Raw genomic sequence first — 23,076 nt, forward strand, 5'->3', positions numbered from 1 at the left:
ATCAATTTGGTATGAAGTTTGACATGCAGGTTTGTGCAGCAATGCGTAGATGTGTTAGGAAGAGCTGGAGGAGCAGACACAGAAGGATTTAGACAAGGCTGGAGTGCCTCATGTTGGCAGGAGGTGTAATAATGCCTCCTTGAATGAAAATGAGTTCATATGTGTAGGCAGCCTACATTTGAGGAAGTTGCTTTAAGTGAAAAGAAAAACAAGGAGGGCTAGATGAATCCCAGATGTTTGCAGGAAAGTGCAAGACTTGCTTGCCTTCTTTTACCATTTGTAATTATTAAGGCCCCCAGAACAATTGATCAGAAATGACTATATTAGAAGTAGTTTTACAACTCTGCTTGTTGAGCTGCATTGTAAAAGGATTTGTCTTTCAGTAAATATGATCTTTTCATGCACAGAATTGGGAATTCTGTAAAGGTTTGGAGGGAGATTTCCAATAGGAAAATCTCCCCGGATCAATATGGCCTGTGGTAGCAGTAGACAGCTCTCAAGCCTTATCCTGGATTTGGGGATTTTTTCATCCATGACTGACTGTCAGACAGTGAACATTTGTATTTTTTTCCCTGTGGTTGTAACTGTGGAAGTAATTATTAAGAAGGTTTATTACTGCCAACTGGACCCCTTTTCAGAGCACTGAATCCATCTGGAGTTGTCTTTTACAGGAGACTTAAAACCCAAGGAGCATTTTTTACTTTCTCAGAACGGTGGACTGATGCTATGTAAAAAAGGGATGAAAAGTGTTTACCCTACTGGGACAAACTCCAGAGAATAACAGATATTAGAAATAGTAAACATCTGTCAGGTCACCTTGTCCATCTTCTCATGCCAGGAGTCCCATTGTTCCCTTCAGTGTATTAACTTGGAAACGTTTCTACGAAGAGTTATTCTCCATGGGACTGTGACTGTCATTTTCTGTGTTCTGTTTACTGCTCCTAAAGATGTCTTAAGGACAAGTAAAACTTCTCTTTGCACCTTGGTTTCTTTGCATTTTGGGTACTGTAGACTTAGCAGCAAACATATAAAAACAAAAAGCAACTAAATTGAAAATAATTATTTGGAGAATTGCATGTATTAGCACTACTGAGTGAATTAAACACTTTCTCAACTAAAAAATTGTGAAAAACTGGCCAAAGTTATTCAACAGACAAGTGGCAGGATCAGAAATAAAAACCAGGAAACATAATACCCGATCTATTGCTTAACTCAGCAGAATACAAACGCCTGATACTCAAATTGAGTCCGTAGTCATATGTCCTCTTCCTCATTGAGGGATTTGTGGCATGTAAGGGTTTCAAAATATCAGAGAATTTTAAGGTGCAAAACCCCCTCCATACTCAGCTAGCTCAGCCTTCAGGTGATTATCTAATTATCCCCAATTATACGTTGATTCAGAGTGTTCATAAACAGCAAACACCAAGCCTCACTTTCTCCTGTGTCCCCCACATTACATCTAAAAATTTGGACCTCTTTTTAAGTTTTTGTGTTGGTTAACCACCTCCTACTACAAAAGCAATTGGGCCTTTAATCTGTTTGGAATTTGTCTTGACAATGCCCCCTAAATGTGGATCCTTTTGATGCAGTTTTCTACTGGAACAACGATGCTTCAGAAATGTGGTGGTTTTACTTCATCTGCAGTAATCAAGTCTTTTCTTTATTTGTCTTTCGAAAAAATAAACCAATGGAGCTTCTTGTCTTTTATGCTAAGGCATTTATTCTGGTTTTCAAATCCTGTTGAAGCTGCTTGATATATTCTTTGCAACTATTTAGAGTCCTTTCTTTAAGAAAATGTAGACATTAGAATGATACCTAGGGTTACAGTGCATATGGTATCAGTGCTGCATATTGCTTATTCTAGTCATTTGTCCTGAGACTGTACTGCCCTTTTGCACATAGTATTTTACTGGAGGCTCACATTTTCTCCTCGGATGTTTTCTGAATTCTTTTCAAAGGTGCAGCTCCCTTGCAGCTTCCCCTTCATGGTTCTGTAGTTCATGGCCCGTCTTCTATGTTTTTAAGCGTATATATTTGAGTATTCAAATGTTTTAAAAGCTGCTTGGAATGAAAGGGCCTGGACTTCCATGCGCTACGAATCACACTGTATGACTGATCTGTCATTAAGGTTGTTCAGTGGTCTGCCAAACTTGGTGTTACCTTCAAGTATCAGCTTCAGTGCTTTTTATATTTACTTCAAGGTAATTGATAAAATATTTAATACTATTGCATCAAACATAAATTCTTATGGTGCATTAGAAATACCCTTTATCAATAGTGCTACCCCACTGACAAATACTTTGTGAGACTTGTCAGCTGAGGACTGATGATCGATCTATCTATCTATATCTATCTATCTATCTATCTATCTATCTATCTATCTACCTACCTACCTATCTATCTATCTATCTATCTATCTATCTAATATTATGCCCAGTTTTGTTATTATATGCTGTTTATTTGAACAGGATTGTCTTCTGGTGTTCAGCCAAATACCTTAAAAAATGTTTCATCTGTGCTTTCACCACTGTCATTCAAATTATATTAGGTTTATTTGAAAAAAGCTCCTTTTACAAAGGAAGATCTAATGACATTAAGTATTGTATTCCTCTCCTTTAATGTTTTTATTAAACACTTCAGAGAGAAGCTGTTGTGCTATTTCCTCCAGGGCTGATGTTTCCTCCAGGCTAAACCATTCTATAGTTATACATCTTGTCCTGTTTGGCTTTTTAAAACATTCACACAACATTATCATTCTTTTATTCTTCTGTTATCTTTCTTTTATTCCAAGATTAAAAATAAACCCCAGTGATCATAAATCTCCTCATTCAGCTCTTTTAAGAAAGTGGAGCAAGTGGCCCAAGTCTGTGAAATTAAAAATAAAACATGTTTATTCCTGGTAGCTGATCAACATCCTCTTTTATTCTCATGGATTGCGAAATACTTTTGTCATCTTGTGATATAAACACTTAGGTTCTTCATGTATTTATATCTGACAGAGAAAAAATATTGCATATTTCATAAATTTTAGAAGCTGAACCTTTTAAACAAAAAATTGCTATCTTGGTGTTATGATGGACTTTTGTATCAAGGTACAACTTTTTTTAACCACTAGTGCATCCTATAGTGATTTAAAGAATTCATCTTTCCATTGGATCACTAGGAAATGTTGCACATTACTTCCAACCTGAATAGTTGTGATTTGGCTTTATCATTATGCTTTTATCTCTTAAACTAAAGCAGATCTCCTCTCTCAGATGGAGATTCCTGTAACATGTAGATTTGGATCAGCTTGTAACCTACCTTTGGATGAAATAAATGGAATTAGTTGGACACCTCACCCAGAATAGTATAAGATTAAGGTTTTTTGTGTTCTTTGATATTTTTTAACATATTTTTAAAAACATAGGCAAGATAACAGGCCACAGTATTATTAAGTGGTTTCACTAATGCTATATATATAATCAGTGGCTTTTGTCTGTACTTTCTTGATAGTTTCCTACTTTGACACTGAAGAATCACAGTTCACCCCCTTCAGAACTGCTTTACAAAGGCATTTCATGTTCAATTGGTTATGCACCAAGGCATGCATGCTCTTTTCATAGTCCCTATTTGGAAGGCTTAGATACGGTTCCCATTGTGTGAGAGTTACTTACAGTCTTTGATCCTAAACCTATAATCTAGCAATGGCCTGAACTGAAATACTGTGTCTGAGTATATATTATTATATGCATGTCAAAGTGGTAAGTAATCTGAATTTTAGCTATCTTATTGTTCTTTTCCAAAAAACCACCTTAGGTGTCATGACTATGTAGTATCTGGAAGTTGCTCTGTGGTTGTAGTTCAGTTGAGGTAGGACTGAAAGTTTCTGGGCAGTGTCACTTTCCCCAGTGTGCTGCCTCAGTCTGTCTCTCGCTGGCACCTGGAAAGCTTTATTAATAATGCTTCTTCAATAAAAGTATAAGAAACTTCAAAGAAAAGTATATCTGTTTGCATATTTCCTCTTCTTGCCCTTATTTTTTTGATCCAAGGGATCCTAGGACATTGAAATAAGCCTGCAGTCCTAAATTTTTGGTAATTGATGGTATAGGATGATCCTTATGTTTCTCTGTGCTAGTGGAAACTGTCACTTGCAGTTTGGTCACTGCCATTTGCTACCTCCTCACTTCCCTGTCCTCACCAGTGTCTTCAACATGTAATAATCAATAGTAATTGTAGTAACAGTAGGAATAATGTGATAGTAATGCTCCTTTAGTGGCGTAGATTTTACGTTCAGTCTGGCAAAATGAAACTTGATTTTAGAAGGCAGTGACTATGCATCTTATACCTCTTACAGGAGCATGCAAGCCAAGTCTGCAGGACGTGATTAACATGAGGGGGTTTATTTTCTTGATTCAAGCTAATTTTAGAGTTTAACTTCCAGGGTCTAATACTTCTACATAAGCAAGGAAGAAAATGGCAAGAGGCTGATGATCTGCCTTTAAGAGGCACGTTAGCCTATGCAGGACAAAACAAATTTGTAGCACAGTGCAGAAACAGCAGTTGAGAACTTTTGTGTTCTCTGGCTTCTGAACTTTTGTGGCTTTGTGAGGGACCTGGGACAGACGTCTCCAACCCATCTTTCCTTATAGAAGGTCTTGGGAAATAATTCTTACCCTTAGTAATGCTTGTTGATAGACCTGCATGCAAATGATGGGTTTGCAGTAAGAGGTGTCAGGCGTGTGAGTGCCAGAACAATATGAGATTCTTGTGCTTTGGAGAGCAAAGAAATTGTGTTACAAAACCATACAGACCTTATGACAGAGTGACTGAGGAGTTAGAGAAAAAACTTGCCTGTTTACTTACTATCTATATTGCTCCCAAAGCAAAATGGGGAAGCATGGGGTAGCTGAAAAATGCAACCCTTTCAAAGTGTATTGCCCTAGGGAAAGAAAGAGAAAAAAAGAATATAGAAAAGTGTAGAAAACAGCAGCACTTTCAGAGTGCCGTAATCATCACCACTAATCCTCTCCTTTTGAGTGCCTTATGTGTGAAGGACCCAAGCCAAGCAGAACAATGACTGCCTGGGAATGGCAGGACACAGCGATGCTGGGAAGCATCATGGGCTGAACACATATTCTCTAGCAATGTACTTTTCAGCATTTTCCTCTTAATATTCTACACATGGGGCTTTTTCATGTGGTTTTTGTGGCTTTTTTTCCTTTTTCTTAATTGCCTATTTGAAATACTAAAATAATCAGAGCTGACATTGAGTTATTTGGAACAGGACTATAGGCAATAATGTGCCCAATCCAGTATAGTTTACATCAGAAATACTCAAAAGCCCCTGTTGTCATTTCCTTTGTTTCCTCCCTCTTCTGTGCTTCTTTCAGGTTTGCCCTTGCCAATGTGAAAAAAAGAGAAATGTATGAAGGAGCATGCTTAGGTTCTGCAAAGTCCCATTGCTGTCCCATGTACAGCAAAGTTAGTTGCATCTTCTGAACTGATATCTTACTTCTGGGTATACTGGAGGGTGTGGAAAGGCTGAATTTTCAGTCAAAAGTATTCTGGTGTAATCTCACCTTCACCAGTCTTTTCTCTAGGAAATGGTAACTCCATCCTTGCGTGGCGTTTGTCGTGGTTTAACCCCAGCCAGCAGCCAAGCACTGCGCAGCCACCAGCAAGGTGGGGGAGAGAATCAAAAGGGCAAAACTGAGAACACTCATGGGTTGAGATAAAGACAATTTAATAGAAAAAACAAAAGCCACATATGCAAGCAAAGCAAAACAAGGAATTAATTCCCTGCTTCCCATGACAGGCAGTTGTTCAGCCATCTCCAGGAGAGTAGGGCCCCATCACATGTAACAGTGATTTGGGAAGACAAACACCATCACTCCAAATGTCCCTCCCCTCCTCCTCCTTACCCCCGCTTTCTATGCTGAGCATGATGGTCTGGAATATCACTTTGGGCAATTGGGGTTGGCTGCCCTGGTTGAGTCTCCTCCCAACTTCCTTGCTAGTGTGACAATATGGAAAGCAGAAAGGCCTTGGCTCTGTGTAAGCCCTGCACAGCAATAACAAAAACATCTCTCTGTTATCAACCTGTGTTCGGCACAAATCCAAAGCACAGCCCCATACCAGCCATTGTGAAGAAAATTAACTTTATCTCAGCCCAAACCAGCACAGTGTTTCCATAAAAAGATATGCTTTTGCTTTGTGAGCTACTTTCAGGGAAAGAGAAGGACAGCAGTTACTAGAATGCCAAGCAGTTTGTTGGTCACGGAGCTGCATAAGAACAGAATGTGGGGATCTGCATGCAGATGATGTGCATTCTTCTAATGCTAATTTTACGGTCCTGGATAAACTTGGGCTGGGCATCAGTTGGGGGGGGTGAGCAATTGTGTGGTGCATCACTTGTCTGTCTTGGGTTTTATTCCTCTTTCCTTTGTTGTCTCCTTTTTCTTCATCTTTATTATTATTATTATTAGTAGTAGTAGTAGTATTAAACTGTTCTTACCTCAGCTTATAGCTTGTACCTTTTATTTTAGTTATGATTCTCTCCCATGTGGTGCTTTGTTGCTATCTAGGGTTAAATCACAACAGCATAGCCTAAAAATCACAAGTGAAGACATGAATACGCACATACACATATATGCACATAGAGCAGAGTGCATGCAGGTACTGTTTACAAATGTGTACAAACCCACATACATGCCTTCAGTAACTACCAGTGTGGATCTCTACGTGAGTACATAAGTACATGTGCTTTCTTATACATCTATGCACAGTATATGGATAAGTAAATATATGTCAGTACATCCAGGCAAACAAATATAGCATGTAGGTTGATTACATGTCCAAAAATCCAACCAGTCCTTCACTGAGGAATATATATGAGTTTTTGCTTCCAGGAATTTTTTCAAGTTTTGTGACTATGTCAGCCATTTTCTCTTATTCCCTTCTTTTTCCCTTCAGCTGCCAGTAAAACACACAGACAAGTTTTCTTGATATACTAGAAAAAGAATGGCTGACTGATTTCTATGTATTTTGCTATTTTTGATAGTGTTTGCTCAGTGCAAGGAGAATAAAACTGCTGTAGAGGAGAAACAGTAGGTTCTTTGAGTGCCACATAGACAGAACAATAATTTCTGTATTCTGGTCAAGGTGGTCTCGGTAATAACAATAACAGAGCCCTCTTCTCAGTCCCCTCCTCCAAAAAAGGCAACTCCAGAAATGGAAGTTCACCATGTTCTGAGACAGTTGCCATCACAGTAGTACCTCAGTGGTCTGTAAAGGCTGGAAAAGGTTGGTGGGAATTAAACCTCTACAGAGAAGTCCACTTAAACAGAAAGGTTTAGGTGAATTCCCACAAGAGTAGCTAAGGCAGATTTTATTTTATGCCTGCAAGTGTTTGATGAATGTAAGCTCTATTGCTCTGCTTAAGATCTGGTATAGATAATTCTTAAGCAGTAAGACAGTACTGAGCTAAACAGAAAATGTAAGTAAATTAGTCTTGTATCAAAGAAGCTTTCTTAGATGTTGAGATCAGTCTTCCTTGGGCTCCACACAGTGGAGATAGGAACCCCATGCCTGGGTGCATTAAAATGGCATTGTAACAAAAGTAAACAAACTGAGAGAAATGTTTACTACTGTTCAGTATTTACATAATAGAATTTCAAAACTGAAAGAGAATAGTAGATTATTTGCACTGATATGTGTTACCAAAATTTTTTCTCCAGCTATGCCTTAGGCACAGGGCAGTAATTAGGAAGAAGAAATATTCTTTTTTGCCATCTATTGACTTGTATGAATTCAGTTCCCTCTTTCACTTTCTCAAAATCAGGGATAGTGGCCCTTAATGAGGGAGTGGAAGATAGTACAATATTAAATAAACTAAAGCCAAGACACTAATATTCACAGAGTAACTTAGACTGCTCTGTAGGAATTTATTGTAGAAAGTATTTCTACAATGGTGTGCTCTTTTTTTTTAGCTCCCTTTGTGCTGGGAACCAGCTAATCAGGTGTCTCTTTTGTCTGGTGCTTAGTGCTGACTCCAGTCCTGACCTCTCTCCTTTCTGAAGAGCTCTCTCTCCTCCTGATTGCAGCAGCCCACCTACTTTGAGAAGGAAGTGTAATCTGGTGCTGAATTGGGTGCTGAGGTCCTCATCTGTCTCCATTCCTGCTTCTCATTTCAGTGCTTCCACTGGAAAACGTCACCCGTATTTGCTTTTGTTTCTGCTTTCATGTGCTTTCCTTGAAGTTCTCTCACTGTGGCAGCAGTTCTGGCTGTGCTGAGTGCTTGCATATCCGCTCCTGTCCCCCGGGAGCTGCTGGACTTGCGCTCCATGCACACAACTTCCAGATCAAAGCAAGGGATGAAGGTGAAGTTTTGTCAGCAGCCTTGGTGAACCCTAGTAGTGCCACTGGGAAGAGTATGAGTACTCTTCCCCAAGAAACTTGTAAAGGTGGTGGGGGCAGGGGAGAATTTGGTTAGTAAGAGTTTCTCTGGAGGCAAGATGAAACCATATGAACAGCTGAGGGGGGACTGTCCCATTTCAAGCCTTCCTTTATTGCTCTCAGACAGTGTTGCACTGTGCACTAAAGCTGTGACTGGTGCAGCTGGGTGGCTTCTGGATGAATAGATCAACTAGGCTTTTTGGCATTATGGCAACTGGGGCTCAGTCCCAAGTAGAAGATAGGTATTGAATTTTTTTTTTAAAGTTTCCCCCCCTCTTTTTTTTATTAGTGCTGCAAGCTTAGAGATGAAGGTCACAGATAAGAGAGTTTTTAGATACACATGAGAGAAAGATATAAAAGTGCTTATGGTTCTTTTTCTCACATCAGGTTGGGGGTTATAAGATGACAGTATTTTTCTCTTGATGCCTCTTGCAGGTAGGGAATTAACTACATTCCCTGCCCACTACAGCAAATATTCAAGCAAGTAGTTAGCTCATCACATCCCTGTTTTCACACAACATAAGGCCCAGTGCAGATAAATGGTTGGGGAATCCTACCTTTGAAGGGTTTGAGCTATGTTCCATGCCATAGAATTTGAAGAGAGATGAGCAGAGAGATCCTGGAGAGATGTCAGTGTTGGCAAGTTATGGCACAGGGCAAAAAGAGAGGCATTAAAAAAGAAGTTTAGAATGCCATCGTATTTTGGGCTAGACATATGGAGACAGTCCTTCTCCTCCTCACCAGTCCATCTGGACCTGTGACAGACGGGTGTCAGCCATGGGATAATGTTATCCTGCCAATGGGAGATCTTCAGCAGACCCAGAGTGTCTTTGGTCCCTCACAGGAGGAGAGCCTAGCTGAAGGCGTGCCTCTTCTTTGGGCGACACTGCAGATGGAGTGAGATGTCAGTGCCCCTGAGACCTTTGTGCTAAGGCTGAGGGAGGGAGACATGCTGGGATGCAGCACCCTCAGCTTCTAGAGCTACAACACAGACACCATGCTGCTGCAGTGGCACCACTTTTAGTCTGTACAATACTAAATCCACTAAATGCTTCCTCTGTTGCTGTAATCTCATTGTTACTTGAGCAGTGCTCACTTTTGAGCATGTGCTCTCCCATATGTAATGCTAAATATTTTCAAATTGATTTTTGCTGGGCAAGTGACAAAAACATAGAAGATGCTGCTGTGGTTGGCACAATTTGCTTAGCATTTGCTTTGCTTACATTGGAAACCTCAGCAGAGAGACTAATGCTTGCCTGGCATGTGGAGACTGAACTACCTTCTTGTACCTACCAGGGATATTCTAGTGAAGCAGCCCCAAGGCATACTGGCTAGGGAAGGTAGGTCCAAAGGAGTTTCCTCCAGCTGACATTTGTTTTCATTGCTACTGGTAACATTAATTTTTTAAAATGTAAATCCATGAAATATGTAAAACTGAATTCACATGTAACATTCTGATATTTTCTGAATCAAATTATTTCATATTGATTATTGAGCTGACCCCAAATAATCTGGAGCCAGTTTAACACAAACTGTATTTTCCTGTCCAGTGCAGTTCATGTGTCCTGTAGGGCCCTTGTGTCTCTTCTCCCAGAGGGACCAGAGTATTTGGTTAAGCTGCTTTGTGGGAAAACCAGTCATATGTCTCTGATGATGTCAGGTGGGACACTGACATTGTGTCACGTGAAAGTATTTCCTGAGGGAAGGGAGACCAGAGGCAAATTGCAAGTAAATGCAATGCCTGAAAAATACTGGTTAACATAAACCAGTCAAATTCATGCAAAAGTTTTTCTGTTAAGTTTGATAAAACTAAACTTGCCCTTTTGGGTTGTTACAGATTGTAGTGAAGCATTTCATTGCTAATTCTCTGTGAAGCAAATGGAATTCTGTGTTAGAAAGAATGCTTCTGATGGAAGCATTCACCCAGCCATACTAAACAGATCTATTTCCTGAGACAGGTCTTTTGTACTTGCACAACCTTAGGTGGATTTGAAATACAATGATATCACTAAACAGAGTGTTATTTGCTAAGTCATTGTCTGATAGACTTTTCAGTGTAATAAGGTTCAAGCCTTAGATGATCAATGGGGCCATCCTAAAATAATTCCTCTCAGCCTTTCAGATGAAATTCTTAAGACACTTGACAGTAATCATTTCCTCACTTAATCATCACTGAACCAAGCTCGACAGATTTAGCTTGTGCTTGCTAGACAAATCTGAGATTTCAGGATGCATTTGGGAGGGGCAGAGTATTCTGTAACTGGTGAATGTCTGTATAAGCTCACTACAGAGCTGGATGTAATTGAAGTCAACTCCTGCATGCTGGTAATGAAGCTGCTGTGATAATGATTTTTTAGAAAAAAATTTTTTAAAGTAATTATTTGTTTTTTATTTTAGCTCTCAAGCCTTCATTCACTAGGAAGGTAATTTTTAAATTTAAGCTCTTCAAAATTGTGAGGTGTCAATATTGTGTTAATATAAGGTTTATCCTTACTTTCTGTGCTTGAACACTAGGTAAGTCCTTAGATCCATAGTAATTTGTTCTTGCACATGTTCCTCTACCCTTCCCACACCCCCCAACACAGAATCATAGAAAATAACCTCTCATGGTCCATTCTAGTTTTATCTACTCCTTTACACTTCCACTGTCCCAAAACAAAATCAATGACATCTAAGTGAGTCTTGACAATTTTTTAAAAAGCCTCCAGTGACCGTTGCTCTTCAGACAATCTCTTCCAATGCTTCACTGTTCTTAAATTAAAAAAAACCCTTTTTCTAACACTTTCTTGCTGTGATTTTTTGCCAATTATTTCTTGTTCTTTTCAGCATGGGTACAAAGAAGAAGTTGTTCCTTTCTGCTTTGTAGCAGCCCTTTTCTATTTGAACACTTTATAGTGTCTCCTTTCAAACTTTTTTTTATTTTCTAGACCCCTGCTTACTTTCATTGCTCTTGTCAGAACTCTTTCCAGTAGTTCCACTCCTTTCTTGAAGTACAATTCTCCAAAATGGAGATGATCCCCAGCAGAGTACAGCACTATCTCTTTATATGTCTCCATACATTCCAGCATGCATCTTTCAACCCACCCAATGAATGATTTTCTTTGTGTAGCTATGTGTTTATTTCATCTATTTTGTTTTACCTCTGCACTAGGCTCAGTGTAAAACTGAGAATTTCCTCATTATTGTATATGGATGAATATTTTCAAAGTACAGACATATCTTCTCTATGTCCTTATAACCAGAAATACATCTAAGGTACAAATTGCTTTTCAGGGCTAACATGAGGTATATCTGTGTCTGTGGCATAGGTGAGGAACATCACAGCTGGCTGACTTGTCCCTGTCCTGCAGCTTTTTTCTTCTCTGTTACTAGGCCAAATGGAGGTTGAATAGAACATAAACAAGAGGAAAGTTCATTTTGTGCACCTGAATCTACAGTGAAATGCCTTAAACACTTTGCTATGACACAAAGGTGAACTATGTTACTGTCAAATACGAGACAGTTAGTTTTCTACATTTGTATTAACAATCAGCTAGTTGCTTTGGAAACAGAATGAGAAATCTAAATCTGATTTCTCAGAGTATTTTTTAGCTTTAGCAGTAAAGACAAAGTATCTCCTTGTATTCACTTACAGATTTTGGCTGATGAGCACTTCTGCAAAACCAGTTCCACAGTCTCAAGGTGGCTGCTGTGATATGAGGAATATACTTTAGAAGATACTGAGTTTAGATGCTTTTTTACCGTTGCTTAGAAAAATCTGTAGGAAAGTGATGTTTTAAGAAATATAGAAATGATAACATTTCCTGTGATCCCTTTCTTCACTTCTTGTAGAACTTGAAGTTTGTGTAGCAAGGAAGGAAGAGAACTTGGTGCTTCCATCGCAAAAGAGCATTCATCCTCAAATCATAGTTAATGCTGAAACCAATTCTACTTATTCTTATTGCTGCCTTTTTCTTAGATGAGGAAACTGCTTTAGCCTTTGAGGCTATAGAATCCTTCAGCAGCATTTCTCTTTCAACTATAAAAAGGTTTCTTCCCAATTTAGACAGTGTCATGAGTTTTCACAAATAAATATATATAATTTCTAATGTTCCCCTCATGTTTATCTCAGGATGCAGTTGTGGGGTCTGCAGTGACATCACGATGGCCACATGCCTGTGCCTGGTTGTATGCAGACTCCACAGCTACTGCTGTGTCATTGATGGCCATGTGGCCATTGTGATTTCCCTTTTGGAATCAAAGGACAGTTGTGACCCCAGTGAAGCCCTGGGTCCTCTGTCTTCTCTATCTGTTAAGGAAACATTTTCATGAAACCAGTTAAAGAAATTCCACCCTGCCTTTTTCACTCCTGTTTTACTGGCACCTTGAATGCCTTTATATCTGACTTTAGGGAGTGCTTCTCTGTATCTTCCTGCAAGTCTTTTGAAACTAAATCAATCTCTTTTCTCTTCTGGAATTTTCTACAAAACTTGAAGTTATTCAGAAACCATAATTGATTTGTAAGGTGGAAAAAAATTTTGTAGGGAAGCTTGAAATACTTCTGCCTTATTGTTTAGGTGTTTTATTCACCATACTCCTATTTTTACCGTGGAGTGAAGGAAACTTTCCTATCTGACCATCCAGGAGCTAGCCACTCTGGCAGTCACACACGCAACACCTAAGCTAGGTAGAGACCCCTTTGCAGCTACACGTACCATTCTCACGTGGTCAGGCAAGGTTTCCTTACCAGCTCAACTCTGGGTTTCCTATAGCAGAATATCAAATCTCTGGATCCTTAAAACAGTTTAATCTTGGTCCAATAACTAAATAACAGCTTGAGTTTGGTGCCTCTAAGGGGCCCTGAACAAAGGAATCCCTGGGCTTTTATGCCCCACAGTCTAAGTGCCCCAAAGTCTGGAGTCATTGGCTCCTGCTGTGTCTCTGAGTAGCTGATCACCTGGCTGGGCCACAGGTTCCCATGCTCTATGTTGTCCAAAGGGTTGGCAGTTCATGGCCTCTTTCCTTGGGTTCCTCCCACCCAGAGCTCAACCTGCAGCTCACACTGCAGCTGCAAACCAAGCTACATGCACTGAATGGATTCTTCAGCGCTGGGTGAACACATATTCTTTCTTAAACATAATTCAGATGAAATCTAGATTTACATTGCTCTATTCAACATTTCACAAATCATATTTGAGTCTTGATTGTTTGCTTTCAGTTACTTTTCAGCAATGTTCAATGTATTGTTTTACACAATAGGTAAATTAACTCTTTCAGTATGGGTAATGGTGATGGTGTTTATTACCTGAATACAGTTGTCATCCCAGTAAAACATCAAATATATTTAGACCAGGTATCTGCAGTCCATGTAGAGGTATTTAAATAAGTGTAGGAACTTTAGGTACCCATTACTGAAGTCTTGGATTGCTTCATACATAGTCTGCCCCAAGCACAAAGTAAAGTGCTGCTAATCTGGTGTGTTTGTTTCTTCATGCTTGTCAGGGCAGGCTAGAGAAACTCAGGTCTAATAAACCAATGGACAAAGTGTAATTTTTTTTTGCTGTAGGAACTTTTTTTGGTTATGTGCAAGTGCCTTTAAAGAGGTCTTGGGCTCTAGCCTGAGTATCTAGCATTTAGCCTTTGGGAGAGTTGATATGGGCAGCTGGGGGAGGGGTGCAGCCTGTGACAGAGAAAAGCAATATCCTGGGTGCAATAGGTGAACAATTTGGCTGGCCTTCAGAGGTGCTCTTCCTAGCTAGCTAAATATATGCAGCCTTCAGGTTATTGCTTTTTTTCATGATGGTTCTAATTTGCCAGGCTATCGTTGGCCATTTCCCCTTTGGAGCATGCCTGTGTCCAGCCTGTACCAAAAATCATGTTTCCTGCTTAATAACACCAACTTGGAGAGGAATTTTTATATTGGCTACTGGCCAAACATAGCACATAATTTTTCTTTCCTTTTTGTTGCTCCCTTGCTATCTGCAACTTCACTTGATTGCAGAGAGATGCTTTTCATCATTGTGAAAAGCCATCTGATTAGAGTTGTCATTAACCCATGAGTGAAGCTTATAAGAAGTTTAGCTGGAGAAATTCCTTGAATGCTTCAGAAATGCAAAGTTGCCATTTTAAAGAAACCTCAAAACTAGATTGCGGATTTGTTTTAGCTCTGCCTAAAACAAGCTCTACTTTCTCAGCAGATTTATAGGAAACATGATTTAATGTATATATTTTTTTCCCTCAGAATGTTTTAGATGTCATGAAATTCTATTGCTGATTATCAGGACCATGTGTATCTGGACTATCCCCTTCCTGACCATCCATTTGTACTGGTCTAATTTATTAAACAAAGGCATTTTATGGTCAATATTCCTTTGTTAAAATGTATTTTGTAACAGTCCTCATGGAAAAGGAAAAACCAATTATTTTCTTTATTCTTGTCTCATTTTTGCAATATGAAGTGATTTTAAGATTGGAGGAATGAAAATTACTTTTCAAAAGCTCTGTGGATACCTTTTGCTAATAATTTTCTCCCCCTTTCTCTTTTCCACCTTCCTTCCCAAAATAAAGGAGATGTGTATGTCTGTATCAGGAATCACGTCCTTGACTTCCTTAGACCTTCTCTGATACACATATCAAACCTGGGATGAGCTCAAGCTTGTCTCTTTTTAAACAGGCAAGATTGGCATTGTTCAGAAAGCACCCAACATAAATGGACAGGTGTATGGGCACTGCTTTAATTCCTTTGCTTATTTCTCACTTGCTATGGAAGCCATGTGTGGCACTAGAAAACTCCTAGAGAGGAACAGAATTCTGAGACAGTCATGGTCTCATTTGAATTTAGAAGAGCGAGTTTCAGTAGGTATTTTGGCATGTACTGAAGAGCCTTCAAGTTAGTTCAGAGGTTGCTCATAATATCAGGCCACAAGGTAGGAAGTGCTATGCAGATAGTAGATTCTACTGCTGGCAGAAAGCTTGCTCAGTGAAACATGAAAATGTTTCTTTGGCTTGCAGCAGGTGACTCTAAGAAATTATATTTCTTCTGTTTCTTGAAGCTTATGTATTTGAATGATAGAATCAAGTTTTTTGTCCAAGACTTTTTGCTTGCCTCCTTTTTTCAGTTGAACGTTTTAAAGTAGGATCACAAACATGTAAAAATATGAAAAAAGCTTCACTGAAAGCACTGATGACAAGTCAGACCAGAACTGACAATAGCATCTTCTCCTTTACCAGGCAGTTTTAGCAGTTGGGAAGGATGTGCTTCATCTGTCCTGGAAACTGAACTGAAGCATCTGTTGATTTCATTAAAACACAAAGATTCATAGGTTATGAGGCCAGAAAGAGCCATTATGTTAATCTAGGCTGATTTGCTTTATAATTAATTCCTCTCTCACTATATCTTTTAGAGAAAACAGGTTACTATTTTAATTTAAAATTTGCCAGTAGCAGAGAACACACCATAACCTGTAGTAAATTATTTCAGTAGGAAATTACCCTCACGTAAAAATAAGTCATAATATTTTAAAATGTGAATTTCTCTAACTTCAGTCTCTAGCCCCCAGATCTCATTGTCCCTTTGTCACATGCATTGAAGAGCCCTCTATTGCCAAATTCCATTTTCTGCACAGGTACTTGTAGATTGCAATCGAATCACATTTTAACCTCTACCTATTAAACAGAATGAATTTGAATGTTCTCCACTATGGGACATGCATTCCAGTCATTTAATGATATTCCCTCTTCTCAATCTTGAACCTTTGGTTTAACAATTGAACTGCCATTATCAGAAACTGCCTTAGCATTTCTCCATTCCTGCCAAGGATTCACACTGGTTTTACACCCAAGGATTATTTCTATACTTTTCTTTTATTGTTATGGGGAGAATGCCAGTGTACTTGATTATACATCAAGATGTTGATGTCCAAATATGTCTGTCAATAATACCTCAAGTCAGCTATGGAAACGCTTGCACTTTTTCCATAAACATAGGTGCTTTTTAGATTTCTCAAGCTACATGTTTTGTCTTGGAGTTTTTTAGAAGAAAATAATTTAGAACAACACTTGAATAACAGAGATTCAGATTGGGGTGGATATGTTTCTTTGAAAAGATTGAATTCAGAACTCTTGTATCTATTCAACACCCTTTCTCCTCTCTTCCCGAGGTCTTACTTTGTGCTTGCTTTCTTGGTCTGTTCTTTTCAATCTTAGCCTCAGATTCTGAGGCTAACAATGACAAAGTCATTGCTAGTGACTTTCTTGATTACAAATAAATTTATGTAATTTTTTTCTAGTTTCTTTGAAAGCATTCTGTCTCAAGGATTCTCCAGCTGTGGTACTTGTGTGACTAATGAAACACAAAGCAGTCAGCATCAAACCTCAAGAAAACCCAGAGGCAAACCCTCTGCATTTCCCCAGAAAAGATGGGACCTGTTACTCAAGTATCAAATACATCAAGGAAGGAGATATAACCTGTATGTGGCTCAGCCGTATGTGGCAGCTCCTTATGTGTATATGATATTCCCTCTACCAGCAACCCGCAGAGATTGCTGAAAACAGATCACTGAGTCATGGCTAGATACAACCCAGCACCACCCATCAATCATATGTAGGGTAGTGTGCTACCTGTCTGCTTCCCTCATGTATGGAAAGACTGGGTCAAGATACAGTTTAGAGGAGTGCTGGCTTGAGCAATTGTTAGTGGTATCCTATAAGGGCAGCGCTCCTACCTTAGGATCATTAAAGCCGTAGCTCATTCAGGCCTGGTGTTCTCCTGCCCACAAAGCAACTCCATACTGTGGTGAAACCAAAAATTCAGTGTTGCACCAAAGTTGTAAGCCCTGGTGGGCCTGAAGAATGGTCAATCCATGCACCCAGTACAGTGTCTCCAATAGTGGAGGGTGCAAGTGCTGTCTAGGGATAACACATGAGCATGGCTGCTATCAGTGGCGCATTTCCTTACATTCCCACAGCACCCACTGCTGTTGGTTTTCATTTGCTGGAAGACACACTCCTTCCTTTTTCCTTTAGTATCAGTTTGTGGATTATTTGCTGTCCATTTTTATTTCTGGTTCCTTTTGCATCTATGTTGCACCCTGCTTCCATGACCTTCCCTGGCAGCAAGTTTCAGAAGTTCACTACCCTTTGTGTAAATAAGTACTTCTAAAAATCCGTTTTATTCTGATTTCATACAAGTTTCAGCAAGTGCCTCTAACTCTGTTATTGCTGGGTTTGGCAAAGAGCAGTTCTACATTAACCTTCTCCATCTTCTGTAAACGTCAATCATATTTTTCTCAGTCCTCTCCAAATATGAGCTTGGCCTTTTCATGCTATCCTCATAAAGCATCCTGTTCCATCCTTTTAGTTGCTCTATTTATTTCTTCTTTCTCCTTGAGAACCAGATACAGGACTTCATGCAGTGCTCAGAGCTAAAGTCTGACTGAGGTGCACCTCATTGTCTGGCAGGAGAGGAGGCTCTAATGCACCCCCTTGCTGTGTCAGTGGAAGGAGGTGTATGGTCTCTCTAATGAGAGCATTTGACATGATTAATCTGTAGAATAAAACTACTACAGTCCCATAAATTGAAAATGCATTTTATCCCTGTTGCAGATATTAATAGACTTGATGTTTCTGATGCCTGTGTGAGGGCAGAGCATATTATTAGGAATTGGAGCAAAAGAAGCTACTGTGGGTCAATACCGTCCTCTGCTGGGAGGAACTAGAGCTTTGTGCCATTTCACCAGATGGGATTTAACAGCTGGCTTCTCCTTTCTCTCTGTGTTTTGCCTTTGCAACAGGAAAATCTGATGCTGTGCTGACAGCACTAGTGAAATTCTCCTTTAATGCTTAGAGAAAGCTGGAAAATTTTTGCTAGCTATGAATGTACTGAATTGTGATTTCATTTATTTTTTCATCCTGAAATCACCTAATTTATAAGCATCATTCTTTCCCTTGTTTGCCTTTTAATATTTACCACATACACATTTCTCTGACTTTCCTGTCCTAATTGTACAAGTAGCAATGCATATCTCAATTCCCTTCTATTTTTGTAATAAATTGCTGACAACTCACGCTGATAGGATTTTGAAAGCAGAAATCAAATGTGTGTATGTATATGCTATATGACACAGACATAAAGTATTTTAGAATAATGACTCCTTAGAAGAAATCAGAGTCTTCAGTAGTATCACTGAACAAGAATTCAATAAAAATTGTGCTAGTTGCAGAAGTGGTTTTGCTTGCTATGTGTTCCAGCTCTGCATTTAGCAGGCATGGAAGGTGACTGAGATGAAGTACAGTTTACAAGTATTTCAGTTTTGTGCCTTCTCCAGTTCCTGCCTCTGTGAGAACGGCACAGGCAGAAGAGTCTGCTTTCCAGAAATTAATTCTGTACCTGGGAGAAAGAGAAGAGTAGGAGGTCTGGGCTCCTGAGTATGCTCAGGAGTGCTTGCCTGCTTGACACTCTTCTCTTGGCTAATTTCAATACATGTAGCAACAACAGAGCCCACAGTTCTGGTCCTTAACCAAGAAAAGTGAGAGTTCAGGAACTGAAAATGCACAGGTTTTTATTTGTTAGCACAGAAATTGAGGGTTTCTTGAAGCAAGGATAAGCTATAGAGATATCTCCACGGCAAGTTTGTGTCAATAGTGATCTAAGATTTCTCGGTCAGAGAAATTTTAAGTCTTTGTTATTTTTTTCTTTAGGAGCCACAGGGTAATCACTAGCAGTTCACAGCAACTTGCTGAAATTCTTTTGCATCTCTCTCCTAGTAGCTAAGTAGGCTTATAGGAATAATAGAGAAATGACAGTGGTGGTACCAAGTTCCCTGCTGTGGCTAGTAGAGATGGACATGGAGGTTACACTTTGTTATGTATTTTGTATGGGATTTATGCAAATATAACAGCACGATACCAGACACACACTGGATTTTATGTACAGAAGCTTTTACAGCCGAGTGGGCCTGTGGTAGAGTTAATTGTTCTCACTGCCCTTCAGTTAAATATTCTCTTCTGACTGCTTATCTGATCTATAGCCATTGCAAAGTACCCATTGCTGTCATTTCTATACACTCTCCTGGTTCAACTCACCCCCTCTGTCATGATGTCAGACTCGCGCTGTCTCCTTTCTTCTCCCCACTGCCTTTTGGGAAAAGTTTATCTCCCATGGCTGAAAGTAATTGGGGTATTTGTATTGTATGCAGGATTGATGTATGATACTTTTCCTTGTGTCTGGCAGGTTGTTTATAAGAATAACGACATTCGTCTGGAGCTGTCTCGCTTGGCACGGATTGGTGATACTAAGATGAAGATCTATGGGGAAGTGAAATTCATATGTGAAAATGTGGCTACACTGGATCCCATCAGCTTTGAGACGCCTGAGGCCTATATTAGCCTGCCTAAATGGAATACCAAAAGGATGGGCTCCATCTCATTTGATTTCCGAACCACTGAACCCAATGGACTGATCCTTTTCACCCATGGCAAGCCTCAGGAGAGGAAAGATACCAGAAGCCAGAAAAATACAAAGGTAGATTTCTTTGCAGTTGAGCTTCTAGATGGAAACCTCTACTTGCTGCTGGACATGGGCTCTGGGACCATTAAAGTCAAGGCCACCCAGAAGAAAGCCAATGATGGAGAGTGGTATCATGTGGATATTCAGCGAGATGGAAGATCAGGTGGAGTTATAACTTTTTCTTAAATAAATTCATATTTCAGATTCAGACCTAGGGCTATGTATTAATTCTCAGAACATTCAAAACCTGTTAGGTATCAGTCACCTCCTTTAGAAAGCTTAGTGTTACTCCAGTTATGTTTATCCAGCAAAGCAAAGATGTGAATGGCAAAGTTTTCATTAAATGTTTAGTGTGAACATTGGATAGCACATCACAGTCTATTAATGTTTTATTCACAATCCTCAGATATTCTGGACCTATCTTTGCAATTGCATGCATAGTTACAGTGATGACTTCTTTATAGGCCATGGTAAGGTTTAAGGTCCTTAGGACCATTGTTCTCAGTTTGAGAAATTCTTACTGATCTACTTTGGGTTTCTGCATTTGGGATGTTGTAGTGAGAAAAATAAGAGTAATGGGCGCAACCAATAACAAAATTATGGCAACAAATCAACATTTTCATCCCGTTCTGTTTCCTTTAGTATTCTGTAGTTTTGATTAGGTTTCTTTACTCTCTTGGATGACAGATTGTAGTCTTAAAATCTGAGTCAGCGTTCAGTGGACGTTTCTTTTCTTTCTTTGCAGTTTCTCATTTTTGAATATGGGTTTTAGTTTATTTCTAAAAATACAACTACCATGCAATTGCCAAGAGATATTTTTATTGTTTCCAGTGCTAAATATCAAGCTAACCTACTCATGATGTACTCTGAAATTGTGGGGGAAAACAAAAATGCTCAAATACTGTAACTTCATCTAGAGAATAGCAATTGTACTTCAATTTTATCTGAACCATTGGGATCTCAAGGCCTTCACTTAAAAAGGAATTTTGCTTGCATTTGCAAGTGGATTTGAGATTTGTCTGGTGATCTCCAGATGATAGTTTTAGGTCCCTACTTTTATGTTTCCAGTTGCTGAATACCATCAATATAGAGAAAGCAGTGCTAGAATTTGCTTCCCCTGAGTTTTTAGAAAAGCTGACTTTGAGATACCATGCAAAGCCTAGCTGTTTGAATAGGTCTTTGCCTGAAGCTATTTTTTCCTTTGATGATGTGAGTAGTTTCTTTGTATTTGGCATGGTGCTCTGCTTGGACTTAATATGTGTGGTTATATTGCTATCTCCTAAAGACATCGATAGGAGCATTTTACAAAGGAAGCCATAAATAAATAAATGGAGCTTTGATTTCTTTCAAATTGCTAAAATTTAATTAACTTCCCGGGATAAACTCAATTAGTTGTGTTTCGTACTGACTTCAGTTTTGCTTGCTCACTTGGGTGCTGTCTCATCCCTGAAGAAGCAGCTTAGAAGAGACAGAAATGACACTAGGCTCTATGCAAAGAATGTTTGCAAAACCCTACTAGGAGGGACACACGTTCATTCGGACACGTTCACAGGAGGGTGTGGCAGACGGCATTGCTACCTGATGGATGACACTGTAGGACTGACTTGTTTGTCGCTTGGCAGGGAGGTTTGTGGTTTTTTGGACACTGATTAGAGGTAACAGATTTTGAATTAGAAACAGTTTTCTCGACAAGAAAGAATGTGTTCGTGTGATGTCTTGTCTTTTTTTTTTTTATTTTTTATTTTTTTTTTATTTAAGTGTATTCTCTGCTTACAATGAATACTTGGTTAATGATCCTAATGACTGATGTCTTGTGTCCTGAGAAAACCAGGATATTGGCATTGATTTCTTCCCATCGTACCTTTAGCAAGCATCAGTCACTCTTATCCAGTGACACTTTGGATAGGTCTGAGAAAGGAATTCAAGATCTCTTCTTGTTTAGTCCGAGGCTTTTCTTCCATGTGTGGACTGGAGAATGGTTACACCTTGAAGATTTTTTTTTCCCCCGCAGTACGGATGACTATAATTTAGAAACTGAAATAATTAATTTACTTAATGGAGGCTAAAGACAGCTATTTGAGTTTAATGAGCTAGTGACCTAGAAGTTCTGATTCTTCTTACTAAAGCAGCAAGGCCTATATTAGGTGTCATCTCTCCCCTTCTTTTTTCCCGTTTTTCTAACAGTCCGAAACTTCAGATTCTGCTGATCTTAGTAAAATAGCTTAAAAATCCAAATATTCACTGTTGCAGTGCACTAAGGCAGGGAAGCTTGGCAGTCGTGCTCAGATAACCTGTGGCATCTCTAGTCCCCTTAGGCCTTGTGTATGCTTTGGTCTGTGTTGGCCACCAGAGCAACAAAACCTGTTTTTGTCCTTCTACTCTGACAGAAGCTGGCAGCATGGACATGGACACCTAATGTCCTGTAACCTTTCTGTCCTTGGGGAAAGCTCCCACCAAGTGTTCACAAAACCTGTCACAGTTTCTAGCCAGGTAACAGTGAGCATGTTACATAGGACAATGTTTTCATCTGGTCATCAGCTACAAAACATGCATGACTTCCCACCTGATCAGACACTGAAAGTCTTACTGAAAAGTGTGGTTTACAGTTGTATCAGTGCACTGTTTGGTGTGCCAGTTCTGCCCTCAGTGGCTGGGGTGTTTTGGTCTGTTTGTTCTTTAGTCCAGCACAAAGTACCTAAGGCACTGCAGAGGAGATGCTTAGATGCTTCTGATTTCTCAAGATGGGCTTGGATCTACTCTAAGCAGAGTGGCAAACATGGGATTTGGAGGGAAAAAATTAAAAAAAAGGATGTCAGCTTATGTGAGTGCTCCTTTCTAGGATCAATACAGAATTTCTCCATCTCAGCAGCTTGGTCTTAAAAGTGCTGTTCATCCAAACTAGTGCCATCTCCTTACAGGAATTATTGCAGGGTACAAAACACTCAGAATGTTTAGGTTGCTGTCTAGCCTATTTCTGTTCATCATCTCACTGTCTTTCTCCAGGTTTTACACATCATGGCATCCAATATTTCTTGTCTTTTAGGGGGTTTCTTTACCTTTGTGGCATTTGCACATGTTTGTTCTCTCCGCAGTAGCAGCTGTCTAGAGCTCAGCCCTGCAGTGTTTTGGTTCTAAGCTTTAGAGTAGTATGTACT

General features: G+C 39.4%; 1 protein-coding gene across 5 annotated transcripts in view; it reads left to right on the plus strand.

The window, feature by feature from the left end:
* NRXN3 (neurexin 3) overlaps nucleotides 1-23,076 on the plus strand; it is a gene marked incomplete at both ends in the record, with an annotated part of 923,636 nt that overhangs the window by 231,586 nt on the left and 668,974 nt on the right. For all 5 annotated transcript variants that reach the window (XM_082282834.1, XM_082282836.1, XM_082282835.1 and 2 more), the window contains one exon: nucleotides 19,646-20,084. In XM_082282834.1, the coding sequence (XP_082138960.1) occupies nucleotides 19,646-20,084 (439 nt within the window). The remainder of the gene's footprint in view (nucleotides 1-19,645; nucleotides 20,085-23,076) is intronic.

This window comes from Coloeus monedula (genome assembly GCF_965178545.1).
Source record: "Coloeus monedula genome assembly, chromosome: 6".
Taxonomy (NCBI): domain Eukaryota; kingdom Metazoa; phylum Chordata; class Aves; order Passeriformes; family Corvidae; genus Coloeus; species Coloeus monedula.